The following is a 13,195-nucleotide window of genomic DNA, read 5'->3' on the forward strand; positions in this document are numbered from 1 at the left end:
ATTATAATATATAATTATATTATTAAATACAAAACTTTGAAGAGATTCTTCAAAGTTTTATATTTAAACTCGAATTTTTAGAGCTCTTCCTAGAAATTCCTGAAATGATAAATGAATAACACAGAAAATGACAAAATTGGATTAATTAACAAGAAATTATTCCGAAGCAAAATTAAAGACATACGGTAATTATTCTTACCATAAGAAGCGGCATAATGAAATAATGTTGCTACTAAAACAGATTAACATAAAAGCCGAGAAAGTAAAAGCATTTGTCTGCCGATCTAAAGGACCCAGGATAGATCCGGACTTCAATGGACTTCAGTATACGCGGGGTCTTAACCCTCATCATCCTGCTAAACTCTTTATGGGCGTAGAAAAAGACCCTCGTAATGCTCACAGGCCGAAGTTAAAAAAAAAAAAAATTGATTAATTTTGGGAATAGTTTCCTGCGTATAAAAATTTATATAAATGTTTAAAATATTAATAATTTATAATTAAAAATATTTTGCTATAAAGAAGTATGGTCGGTAGATAGCATACTTCACTCTACGATAGTGACGAAATATGCCAATTATTTTTTATATTTTCTTTTTTAATGTAAATTATTCAACTATATTAATTATTTTCTTTTAATACTACGAAGTAATAAATTAATATTATTATTATTCATTTTTTTTAATTTAATATTTAAAAAATTAAAAACTTGTAATTCATTATTCCTACAGAAGGAGTCGCTGTATAAACAAGATGGAGGTAAACGTGCCTTGCATTTCTACGGAACAACGTCTCGTTTGCTCGATAATTCCTCCTCTTTCCTTCTCGACGCATAAAGGTCAAGCTGGTAGAATAGCCGTTTACGGCGGTAGCAGAGAATATACAGGCGCTCCTTATTTCTCCGCTATTTCCGCACTTAAAGTAGGATGCGATTTAGCATACGTGTTCTGCAACGAAGATTCCGCTCCTGTGATTAAATCTTACAGCCCGGAATTGATCGTTTATCCTTCATTAAATGCAAATTATGCGACCGAAGATATTAAAAAACACATCTCTAAGATTCATTCTGTGATAATTGGACCCGGTCTGGGAAGAGACGAGAAGATACACGGTGCCATACGCCGAGTCATCCAGGAAGCTAAAGATATAAAAATTCCTATTGTGATCGATGCTGACGGATTGTTCTTCATCTGTAGCCATTTCGACGTCATCAAGGGATACGAAAATGCTATATTGACACCAAACGCTATGGAATTTGCAAGATTATACAAATCGGTCGTGGGTACAGAATTGTTAAAGGACCAAGAAACGGATCAAGTGAAATATCTGTGTGAGAAACTAGGAAATGTCACAATAGTTCGAAAGGGTTGCGAAGATACGATATCGAATGGGATTAACACCATTACCTGTAAAGAAAAAGGAAGTCCTAGGAGATGCGGAGGACAGGGTGATCTGTTATCGGGTTCTATGGGTGTTTTTGCTTATTGGAGCCAATTAGCATCGAAGAATAAGGAGTTCAAATGTCATAATACGTCTCCCATGATGATTGCCGCTCTGGGTGCGTGTATGCTAACGAGACGTTGCAATAGGCAGGCCTTTCAGAAGTTTTCTAGAAGTACTACCACTTGTGATATGATAAATGAAATTAAAACTTCCTTTTCGACTCTGTTCCCCGTTGATTAATACTTAATCTTTAAATTTTGTTATTGTTGTTGTTTTTTTTAATGCTTATAAAGTTGTGATTTAATAAAGATTTAATGCATTAAAATTACAAAAAAAAAGAGAGAGAAACTGGATTTTGAAAATCCAAAACTCAATTTCTTCTAGTGTATTTTAAAGTAAATATTCATGGAAAATAAGTCATGAGATTTAAGCCAATTGTAAGACAAATTTGAATGTCGGTGCAGTTTCCATTTTGCTAGTTAGAATCACTTATAATATCAGATTGCGTGATTATAAACAAGTATTCTAATGTCTCTTAATATCTTATGCATTAGTTTAATACGATACAAACTATAATGGTTTTATATTCGATTCTGTTTAAAATATCCAATCGGATCGCTTGAATGTGTTTAATTATGACGTTTTAAAACTAGTTTGACTAAATATGAGGTGTATTTTCATGTACCTAACCAAATACTAGTTCGACTCAGTGGGAGATTAAGGGGAACTGACACCTTAAAGAAAACAGAAAATTTTCCTAATTAAAATTCACTTTTATTTATATTGTGTCGTGTCTAATTTCTCTACTACTAACGAATAAGCGGTACACGAGATGAAGATTTTTTTATGTTCAATTCAGTTCGTCATAAAACCCCAATGCTCCACTGTTTCGGCTTTATCTTACGTCATCACTTAATGATTTATATTGGCTGTGTGCAGACTCAAGTGTTACGAAACAGTTCAGTATTTATCTGCCGAATGCTCTCTGCATTAGCGGTTATTTCGAACAACTTGAGTGTTTTTATGTAACAGTTAGTACCGGAATTCATTTACAGTAACTTACTAACCGTAGCTGCTATATGTAACGCAGTAGTTATTGTACTAACGTGACGTCAAAACACACAGTGAACAACGTTGTTTTGCGTCAATGTTCAACAGATACGGAATCGGTACGTATCTGTTGAACGAAGCCATTGTTTATCGCCGAACAATAAGTTTCTTCGACTAAGGTGCTAAACTACTTCGAAAAATTGTTTCTGTTTAGATATTAAAACTGGGAGACGAGAAGACACGAAAACACTATAACAAATTGTTTTGATTAAACAAAACCGGTCGAGACTAGAAAACACTAGTGGGTCTACCAGTGGCTTAGTGGATAAAACTGTACTTTATCGTGTGTTCGCGCCTTACCAACTGTCTGGCCGCGTGTTGTTTTCTGGTTCCAAATAGGGTCTAGTTTCTCATAAAAGACCTTCAGGGAGACATCTCCTTGGCAAATTGCCCATGTGTTACGTAACTAATTGAGTAACCAATGACATAATCCGTTTGATATGAAACGAGCTATCATTGGTTCTTACTCGCTTATTAAGCGAGTTAACAAGTTCTGACGTCATGAGAAATTATTCAAATATTGGAAAGTTTAAATTATTAATATTTATTATATTATATTAAATATACAAGTAATTCATTAATGATTGTATTTTTCAATTTCAGATGAAGTAGGATGTGTGGATCCAAAGGAATGCTATAAATATTGCCAAAATGAAGTTAGTTGTTCTAATACTGCTTATCCACGTTTGGTATTGGAGATAATGCCTTCTGGTAATTTTAAAAGTTTTTCTGAGCATTAATCATCCAATGTTTTTAAAAGAAAATTTTTCTGATCCTAGTTATATAATAGAAAATGTGATGGTATAGATNGGGCGTCCAATTTGCCGGGAAAAGAAACGTAATGTTTGTAAATATGGAGGATAAGAGCACGTGTAACGGGAGTATAATAATCTTTTTGATACTTAATATGAATAAACGAGGCGGAAATTAATGGACATTTTAAAAGAATATTTAAGTTCGGACGATTCAAACGAAGAGTTTGAAGCTCAGAATGAACGATGTGATTATTTTCAGCTCAATGAAGAAGACGACGACGACGACGACAACGAGGAGGACGAAGTTAAAAGAGAAGAAGAGAAAATTCGTGCAGAATTACGAATACAAGAAGAAACTCAGGTTTTACACTCTTCTAATTACGGCCCAAATCCTGAAGAGGAAGAGGAGGATGCTGACGACAGATCGATAAATAAGTTTAATAAAAAATCCAGGACCTGTTCAGAACGGAATTCAAAAGCAAAGTTTCCTAAATTATCCAATAAAAGTATAGATAATGAATTTTCACAGATAGAAACTAAATCAGTAGTTGACTTATCAGATAGTTCTTTCTTCTATACACCTTTCAATGTTCCAGCAATAAGTGAGAAATTACCTTCGTATATGACTAATAAAATTAATGCACATTCTCAGTGTATAAGCAAACTAAATTGGTCGCCATCATTTCCTCACCTTCTACTTTCATCATCATTTGATTGCACGGTTAAAGTATGGAACTTATTATCTGCAAAGTGCGAGAGGGAATTTAATAATCACGCAAAGGGAATTAAAGCTGGCATCTGGACTTTGTGTGGCAGGAAGATTTTCTCTGGAGGATACGACTGTAAAGCAAATCACATAGATGTCGTTACTGGTATTAATTCTTATATGTAAATTATTAATTAGATTCTGGTTAAAAGTTTAAGGAATAAATATGATTTAAGTTCTTAGTTGGTAAAAACACAATAAGAAAAGTAGAATAAGCAATCAGAATGATGAAAAAAAAAGATGATTGCAAATTTCAGACGTATCTTAATTCAGTAGAGGCAACTTTAAGTTTACCCTTCATTTATATTTAGATTGATTAGAAAAGATGGAAAACACTAATTGGAAGCCACAGTCAATTTTAGAGGGATCTTGTAAGACTGCATGTTGTGTTGAGGATGTACATGCAAGAATAGAAATTTTTTATTTATGTGGAAAATAAGTTTTTGGATATTTATTTATTTGTTATTCTGTTTTATATTTTATCAGATTGTGTTAGAAGTTAGTAGTTTCTAATGCAATCTGATGTAAAAACTGCAAACTGTCCACTGGTGTATTAGGTTGTTTACAATGATAATTAAATTAAAACACCTTTTTATTCTAGGAAAATTATTTACTTGACAAAACAAACATTGCTGAATGTAGCAGGTGCATTGCCTAGTAATGCAGCCAAATGAGCCAATGATGGCCTATTTTATTTAAAAAGGGCAGTCGTTGCCTTGCTTATCCAGTGTATGCAATATTCATCATTAAATCCTGAAGCAAATGCAACAATGACTGCAATATTAATTAAAATCAAAAGGTGTACAGTTTTTGAGCCTTTAATCCCCTCCCTCCCAGTTATGAATTATACCTCCTTCCTTTTAATTACACATACAATAGTTCTTAGATCTCCCTGACATTGAAGAAATGACTTTAAAATGTTATGCAAATGTTTTCTGATTGTTAGTTTATTTGCATAGCTAGTAAGTAGACTTGCAAGAACAAATTTGTATGCCACTAAAAACAGTTTACGTAGACAATGCTTTCAACTTCTTATAAACTGTAATGCACTGTTTTCAAAAATAACAGCAGCATACCACTGCAATGCCGAACATCTGTTTGGCAGTGCAATTTAAATACTTCTCACTAGTTTGGTCAAATGATTGCACAGATCAAATTTCTTGTTTTTCTCTTTTAGAACTCAATAAAATTATATTTAAAGTATAAAAATTAAATAATTACCTCTAAGTTTAATATGCAGCAGAAACTCGAATATCCAATACAGTTTTTGATGAGAAAAAAATATAACATGTATCATTGTACAGTATATATCACAGAGTATAATTACACAGAGATTAAACTCTGTGTAACTTGAAATTGCTACTTCATCTTTTGATTGTAGTACCGCAAAACTAGATTACATATATGTAACATTACATTACATTTGATAAATTAATTTACTTTCAAATATAGTAATTGCGTTACGGTATTTATAGTTCTTGAAACTTTAAAATTAATTTTAGTTTAAAAAAAATTAAGCTCATGATGCTTAATTTTTGGTTTTATTCATATATGGTGATGTGACATGCAAGCAATCTGTTGAAGGAGAGCTCTTTTATGGGAAACTTGCCCCTATTTATGTGTTACTAATGTGAAAAAAACCCAGAAAATTCCATTTGGCTGGACCATTGGTGAGGTGCAAATCTGCCACAGACTACTGGCATTTGATGGTTTTATATGCTCAGCTACTAGTGGGTGGTGCTGACATACCCAAAATGCAAAAACAAACAAGTTTCAGATTTATCCAAAAGATCCCTTGCCCCGTCAAATTTGGATAATCAAGTTTCCACCATGTAGTTTATGACAGTAGTAACTATTAAACATGAATAATTTTTATGACAACTGAATGAATTTATAATAAATTAAATCGACACATGGATGGCCAAGGAAGTTAAGGTCTCGGCCTGCCACAATAGGAAACCTGGAATTGAATCCAGAGAAGCAAACCTGGGAATTTTTGTGGGCAATCTATCGACTGTTTGGCCTGTCAAACCCACTAGAAGCATTGAAAAAAACATTCTCTTAGTCACACAGAGCAGGAAGAGGGGATAAAAGTGAAAAATAAATGAACTCCCTTTGTTTATAACAACTTAACACAAATAACAAATTATGTAACATTTTTAGAATAGAATTAATTGATATATTTTAATTTTAAACAAATAATTTCTAAATGTTATATGATTCCTTATTAAAATTTATTTTAAATATTAAATCTTTTAAATATTATTGATTTATTTCTAGGTAAAGTACTCAATACTTATTTCCACAGTAGTTATGTCACCTGTGTTCGAGCTCATCCAGAAAATGTGAATGTCTTGTTAACCGGGTCGAAAAATTCCATAAAGATCTTTGACGTCCGCACAGACTCCAAGCGATGTGTAAAGAAGACTTCTTTCAATTTTGGACAGGTATTCATATGACGTGACTAACAATTTGCTTCTTTTTATCCATTCAATTGAAGCATTTATCCCTGTTTAGGTGTTGGATTTAGCATTTTTATCTTCCGGCAAGGAGATTATTTGCAGCACCGATCTGGTGTCAAAAGATTCTGCCGACCGCACGATTATGGCTTGGGATTTTGAAACCGGAGCATTATTATCTAATCAAATTTATCAGGTAAATATATTAAAAAACTTTTTAAATTAATTTATTTACATATTTAGCATTAAAGAAGCCAGTTAAAACTATTCTTGTTCAATTCACAGAGTTTTGTTCAGAACAGAAGCTTTTTAGATGTGCATTTAATGCAAAGCTGCTTGATTTATTGTTGGAAGTCTGTAGCGTAAATTAATGTTTAATATGATACACAAATTTTTATTGGATACACTTGGTAGATATATTAGGACTTAATTCTTAGATTTCCACACTGCTGTGCTTTGAATCCAAAATTTATTTGTCAATTTACAATGCCAACTCTTTAGATAAAGTGCTGGGAGTGCCATAGAAATCTATGTTGTATTTAAAAGAAAATAAAATCTAATAGTATAATCTAAATATATAAAATTGCTTGTCCTGACTGACTCATTCATTCATTCACTGATTCATCATCGCCCAGAGCAAACCGCTTAACCTAAAGAGGTGAAATTTGGTACACAGTTAGGGTACGTCATGGAAACGCACACTAAGAAAGGATTTTTCGAAATTCCAACGCGGGGGGGAGGAAGAGCATTAAGTCTTAACCGGAAGAACGGCTTCTACTGCGCTATTTTAGATGCAATTTTTTGTTTTTATCTGCGTTTTAGTAGGGAATGCCATGGCAATGCACAATAAGAAGGGATTTTTCGAAATTCCAACGCGGGGGGTGAGGGAGAGCATTAAGGCTTAACCGGAAGAACGGCTTCTACTGCGCTATTTTAGATGCAATTTTTTGTTTTTATCTGCGTTTTAGTAGGGAATGCCATGGCAATGCACACTAAGAAGGGATTTTTCTAAATTCTCCCGCGGGGGGAGAGGGAGAGGATTAAGCTTAACCGGAAGAATGGCTTCTACTGTACTATTTTAGATGCGATTTTTTGTTTTCAACTACGTTTAGTCTTCATCGAGTACTTAGGTGTATTAAATTGATCACATTTCAGACATTGTTTAAATATTTTTATATATTTCAATTTTAAAAATGTTCGAACCGTTTTAAATTCGAATTTGTTATTGCGTATTGGTTCGATTATAGAACGATTGTAAACGTTTCAGAAAATTGATCAAATTGAAAATAGTTCGTTTGATTTTCGGCAATTCTCTTCAGCGGTAGGTGTTATATAACAATTACTATGGTTATTGAAATATTGGATGTAAATGGGGTTTGCTTGCAAAACCTCCGCTGACGAAGTCGCGGGTAACAGCTAGTTTTAAGATAAAATTCAAACTGTCGTTTAGCTCAGTGGTGTCTGAACTGTGGCTCCTGGGCCAAATCGAGCTTCTGGCACATGATAATCCACCCCACAAATAAATCTGACACATGATTTATAAATAATAGAAAGATTTAGCTGTGCTGTAATTGAATATAGCTAATTAACTGTATTGCTAATTCTATTCCATAATGAATGATGCGAGAAATGTTTTTAGTGCACAATCAGTTGCATTTTGGTCACCTACATACAAATTACAATTAATTAAACCCATTCTGTGCTTCGGCTATAAGTGTGGTGCATCTTGCTATTTTATAATCCACTTTAGTCCATTAAAACTTTTGAAGAATTTGAATGATTCGTGTTAAAATTAATATGGTAAAACCTTGTTGAGTCAAAGTTTAGGGGATAAGAATTACTCAATTTTTCTGTGGCTGTGAATTTCCTGTTATCAAGCCATTTCTTGGGAATCTGCTGAATGATTACAAAACTGCATACAGTTTACAGCATCTCATGTATTGTTGAGTGTCCCCTCGTGTCCTAATTAGAATACCAATAAGACATGGTATCGGTAAAAGATGTCGACACAAAGTTGTCATGGTGTGACACAAAGTTGTCATAGTTTTTGTTTATCTTAATTGTTTGTATTCATGCAGAATACAAGAGAAAATGAAGATTGTGGAGAGTATGTGGAAAAATAGGTTTGAGTTAAAAGTACCAATAATTTTGACATAATGAGACTACAGTAGCGCATCAATTATCCGAATACCAATCAACTGAAACATTGGTTAACCGAAAGCGTTCCAGTCAGCAAATTCAAATTTCCACGATGCTGTCACACTGCAGGACTTTCCCTCTCTCTGTCAACCTAAACTGTAGGCCTACTTTAATGTACTACTTTATGTAAGGTATGTACAGTATTTGTAAGATGTGTGATACAAAATATATACAGTACAGTTTTGTGTTTAATATATTTTTTCATAAATAATCAGTTATCCAAACAATCCCAGTCCTGATTTGTTTCGGATAATCGATGCTATTCTGTAATATATATATATGGAAAACCTGCCTGGGAACCCGTGTTCAGGCTTTGAGTTAACATGGTTCAATTTAGCGAGGTTTTGCCATACTAAATTCAGTTAATTATGATAAAACTATTTGACTATTTGTAGGAGAGATACACTTGTCCTTCATTGAAAGTTCATCCATCAGGAGTGAATTTTATAGCCCAAACGAATGGAAATTACATTGCAGTATTTTCATCCACAAGACCATATAAAATGAATAAGAACAAGCGTTACGAGGGCCACAAGGTAAATTTGTATAAAAATTTGTTTATTGTTTTGACAATGTCTTTGGTAGAATATATAAATGTATTTACAATAACTTTTCTTCTCTTAAGGTGTGCGGATATAACATTGATTGCGATTTCAGTCCTGATGGAAATTTCATATTAAGTGGTGACGCGGAAGGGTCATCGTATATTTATAAAACGGATAATGCCAAACTAGTGAAAAGATTGATTTGTACAAATGATTCTCCTGTAGTGAGTGTATGTTGGCATCCAAAATTAATGAATACTTTAGCCATTGGAACTTGGAATGGTCAGTTACAATTTTGGAAATAATTTCACAAATGTATATAATTTTTAGTTTGTTAATATAAAAGAACAGCAAAATTTTCAATTGTTTTCTCTTTTAAATATGCATAAACAAACATTATGAAACCCAATAAATTCATAAAGCCAAACCACCACCAGATTACGTCGGGCTACTTTTCTGTAATTATATTTAATTAATTACTTTAATTTAAAATATTCTGGAAGAAAAGTTAAGTCCATGAAGTTAAGACATTGTACGAAAATATACATTTTCGAGTCTTTTTTTAATTGTGTTTAATTTTTTTTTGTGAATTTTTATCTATTATTATTTGTCTTTTTAATGAAGTTTTTCTTCAAGCCAATGTGACTGTTATTTCTGTGGTTGTGTTAATGGATTAAAAAAAGACTCAAAAATGTATATTTTCGTACATGGTCTTAACTTCAATATAAAAAACAAATAACTGTTTATTTGTAAACTGTTATTTTATATTGTTAATTGAGTTATAATAAATTGAGCTAAAATAGGTCTAGATATCTCTGCATTTCTAGAGAGAGAGAGAGAGATTACATGAAGTTCACATAGCGATAAATACCTGTGGTTGAAAGATCTGATTGTAGACTTGATGCTGGAGAGGATTCAGCCTGTTCCTTAGGCATTTATTCTTTCTTAGGAAGAATAAATGTAAAGGTTGGCACGTTAGAATAGTTCTGGATAAGGTGTATTCTGGGAGTAGATTTGAAGTCAATGAAATGGTCGGGATGTTTCTTTTCAATAAAATCAGTCACTTTCTGATAATACCTCAAGATTTCCTTTATTGAGCGAGATCCTTCCACGACAAAGCAAACACGCGGACTGAGACCAATGAACAGAAGTGAATAAAAAAAGGCGCTGTGAACTAATGTAACGTCATATGGTGAGTTTTTGTTCGTATCATGCAGCAAAAATATGTTCGAATTTCATGTCGTATCCTGAAAATTTCATATGCTGGGGCATTCATATCCTGAGGTACCACTGTAATCCTAAATATTGTTTCACAGCTAGTTGAAAAATAATTTAATTTAAACCACTCTATATTGCTTCTAAACATACTATGTCTTACTCCATGTGCAGAGCAAGATAGGATATTTGACATTATTCATAAACATTGTAAAAAAAGAAGAAAAAATGTTAATAATTTGAGGTTTTATTGATTGTAGTTGAAATACACATCTTTGAGCATTCAATGACAAAGCTTCTATTATGTTGTTATTTATTATTAATGACAGACAAAGATTATAAAAAAAATAAAGGTTCCTTAACTATTTTATCTTGCCTCCATCTTTCCCTGAGTATTTACAAGCCATCTTCAAAATAAGCATCTTTGCAACCACACATTTCACTATGAAAAGGCTTGCAGCTTATTCCATATTACTTCCTTTCTTTAAATCTATTTTTTTTCAAATTTAACTCTTACTAAATATTCATGTAAATAATAACTTGAAAGAAAAAACAATAGCAAAAATGGAAATGAAGTGTTTTAATCATAAATAATGCATGTTCAGCAGACTCAATAGTTCTAAGTGAATGGAGGTATGGTAGTACAGTAGAGCATCGATTATCCGACTCAATTGGGGACTGGGGTTGATCGGATAACTGAAAAAACAGATAACCGAAAAATATGAAAAAATACATTATTAGTATAGTATATTAGTATATCCCATGTAATTAGTATATTAGTATATCACTATTAACCTACTTCGCGTTGAATTTTCATCGATGTTAAGCATAACAAAAATTTTTTAAAATAATAATCGTCGCTATTGTATCATTAAAAATTAGAAAGTTAAGCCTCGTTTAAATCCTGGTCCCCTTTCATGGTCGAGCCAGTGTTGCCAGCTAAAACATGTAAATATAATATTAAAGTAGCCACGACATAGCCAAATATTGTAGCGCCACATCAGTAGCGGGCATTTGAATTTGCCGACTAGAACGATCGGTTAACCGATGTGACGGTTGATTGGGAGGTTGGATAATCGATGCTCTACTGTAGTAACTGCTATGTAATGATAACAAATTGCCAAGTGATGAATTATGAATTGATATTAGCACTACAATAGCTTGAAAACATTTAAGTAGATTAAATTCATTTTTAAAGTTTTCTTTTTGCATATATCTGTTTTAATTGTTAATAACTGTTTGTGAGTACACTAATAGTGTAATACATGCCTTAATATGCATAGTTAATATATATTGTGGTTGCTATGTGAGTACACCATCTTTAACTAGTTATAGCTACCTGAAGGAAAAATAAAAGCAGTCTACTACTAGCATGTAATCAACTTAAACATATCTTATCAATGTCATTTTTATTTTTATAACAGTTTAATTTACACTGTTGATTTCCATCAGATGGCACAAATATTCTATTAACAATAACTCACACTGTGTAACTGATGATGAAGTAATTATAATAATTCAAATAAAACATTTAACTTAATTTTGATTTTGACAGGTTTTGGTTTTAATTTCCCATCAATCCAATGTATGGTTTCGGACTGACACAGCATCATAGAAAAAATATTTGTGTAACAAACATGCTTTATATTTAGTACAATGTGTTAAAAAATAATTCTTAATTATTGTATAAGACTACAAATGATTCAATATTTACAAATTGTACATATGTGCAAAAAGTGTGCTTATATCCATGATTAAAAAAATATGAATACATCACATTGGATTTATTCCTTCACTGACAGGCATATTAATAATAGCCGTTATCAAAGGAGCATTTTTACCTTGTTTCACAACAAATACCTAAGAAAAAAATGAATATTAATATTCTCAAATTGGTTTTATTCAAATAAAAACAATAAACTCACTTTAATTATATCAGAAATATTCATCTCACTGCTACATTCTACTGACGTTGCAAATGAATAGCATAATCCAGGTGCCAAAAGAGGAACCTACAATTTAAAAATAATTTCAAATTAAAACATTACATTAAATTATTCAAGAAGTGTATTTATTTGAAACAAATTAATCACCGGGATATAAGTTTTCTCAATTTTATAAATACGAACATCACATTTAAATATTAAGTACAGATTAATGGACGGTTTGCTATTTGAGGTGTTTTGTAATTCTAATCTGAGGCGAAACATAGGTCCTAATCCTTGTACCTAAAATAAATAAGCATTCATTAATACTTAAATAAAGCATGCTGTGACTGTAATGTATACTATACCTGAGCAGAAAGTCTGAGAAGGTCACTGGCATTATATGATACTGGATTGAGGCTTGAAGTTAGAGCTTTAACATAAGCTCTTGCTGTAATGAGTCTCATTCGATACAAATCGTGTTGAAACGCTCGATGCATTACTACATTTATCAAAGTTTAAATTTACTGATAAGTTGCTTCTACTATTTTATGTTTAAACTTATTTCAGCATATGATACATATTGTAAGTGACATATCTGGACTTAGCCTTATTTTCAGCTATAACATAACAAGCATATCTCTCCAGCAAGTAATGAGCCTTAAGCCAGGCCCTAAGCAGCCTACTTAGTTTACGAGAAAATCTGGTCCTGGATATGTATAAAAAGTTTTAGAACTAAAATCTCAAAAGAAAAAAGAAAAGAAAAATCGAAACATGCAAG

At 32.3% G+C, this 13,195-nt stretch overlaps 3 protein-coding genes across 3 annotated transcripts in view; 2 read left to right on the forward strand and 1 right to left on the reverse strand.

Annotated features, from left to right (window-relative positions):
* LOC111630796 (ATP-dependent (S)-NAD(P)H-hydrate dehydratase-like) overlaps positions 1-2,501 on the forward strand; it is a 4,656-nt gene extending 2,155 nt beyond the window's left edge. Inside the window, exon 2 of the mRNA XM_023374956.1 lies at positions 729-2,501. Within this exon, the coding sequence (XP_023230724.1) occupies positions 751-1,680 (930 nt within the window). The 5' untranslated portion in view covers positions 729-750 and the 3' untranslated portion in view covers positions 1,681-2,501. The remainder of the gene's footprint in view (positions 1-728) is intronic.
* Positions 2,502-3,387: 886 nt separating this feature from the next.
* On the forward strand, positions 3,388-9,621 carry LOC111630791 (WD repeat-containing protein 25-like). The gene is made up of 5 exons (XM_023374950.1): positions 3,388-4,177; positions 6,352-6,518; positions 6,589-6,726; positions 9,125-9,265; positions 9,355-9,621. The coding sequence occupies exons 1-5, from the start codon at positions 3,481-3,483 to the stop codon at positions 9,577-9,579; spliced, it is 1,368 nt and encodes a 455-aa protein (XP_023230718.1). The 5' UTR covers positions 3,388-3,480; the 3' UTR covers positions 9,580-9,621.
* A 2,274-nt stretch (positions 9,622-11,895) lies between these two features.
* LOC111630797 (Bardet-Biedl syndrome 1 protein homolog) lies at positions 11,896-12,915 on the reverse strand. The gene is made up of 4 exons (XM_023374957.1): positions 12,783-12,915; positions 12,583-12,717; positions 12,415-12,501; positions 11,896-12,349 (listed from the first exon to the last, which is right to left on the reverse strand). The coding sequence occupies exons 1-4, from the start codon at positions 12,912-12,914 to the stop codon at positions 12,263-12,265; spliced, it is 441 nt and encodes a 146-aa protein (XP_023230725.1). The 5' UTR covers position 12,915; the 3' UTR covers positions 11,896-12,262.
* Between the last annotated feature and the right edge of the window lie 280 nt (positions 12,916-13,195).

This window comes from Centruroides sculpturatus, unplaced genomic scaffold (assembly GCF_000671375.1).
Source record: "Centruroides sculpturatus isolate CEXI.00-Female unplaced genomic scaffold, Cexi_2.0 scaffold702, whole genome shotgun sequence".
Classification (NCBI taxonomy): Eukaryota; Metazoa; Arthropoda; class Arachnida; order Scorpiones; family Buthidae; genus Centruroides; species Centruroides sculpturatus.

Excerpts from the sequence above, each read along its gene's own strand:
- LOC111630791 (XM_023374950.1), top strand. The coding sequence starts at position 3,481 with ATGGACATTTTAAAAGAATATTTAAGTTCGGACGATTCAAACGAAGAG. Across the intron at positions 4,178-6,351 it reads TCACATAGATGTCGTTACTG|GTAAAGTACTCAATACTTAT; the intron begins GTATTAATTCTT and ends ATTTATTTCTAG. Across the intron at positions 9,266-9,354 it reads AGCGTTACGAGGGCCACAAG|GTGTGCGGATATAACATTGA; the intron begins GTAAATTTGTAT and ends TCTTCTCTTAAG.
- LOC111630797 (XM_023374957.1), bottom strand. The coding sequence starts at position 12,914 with ATGCATCGAGCGTTTCAACACGATTTGTATCGAATGAGACTCATTACA. Across the intron at positions 12,718-12,782 it reads TTCTCAGACTTTCTGCTCAG|GTACAAGGATTAGGACCTAT; the intron begins GTATAGTATACA and ends TATTTATTTTAG. Across the intron at positions 12,350-12,414 it reads ATATTTCTGATATAATTAAA|GTATTTGTTGTGAAACAAGG; the intron begins GTGAGTTTATTG and ends TTTTTTTCTTAG.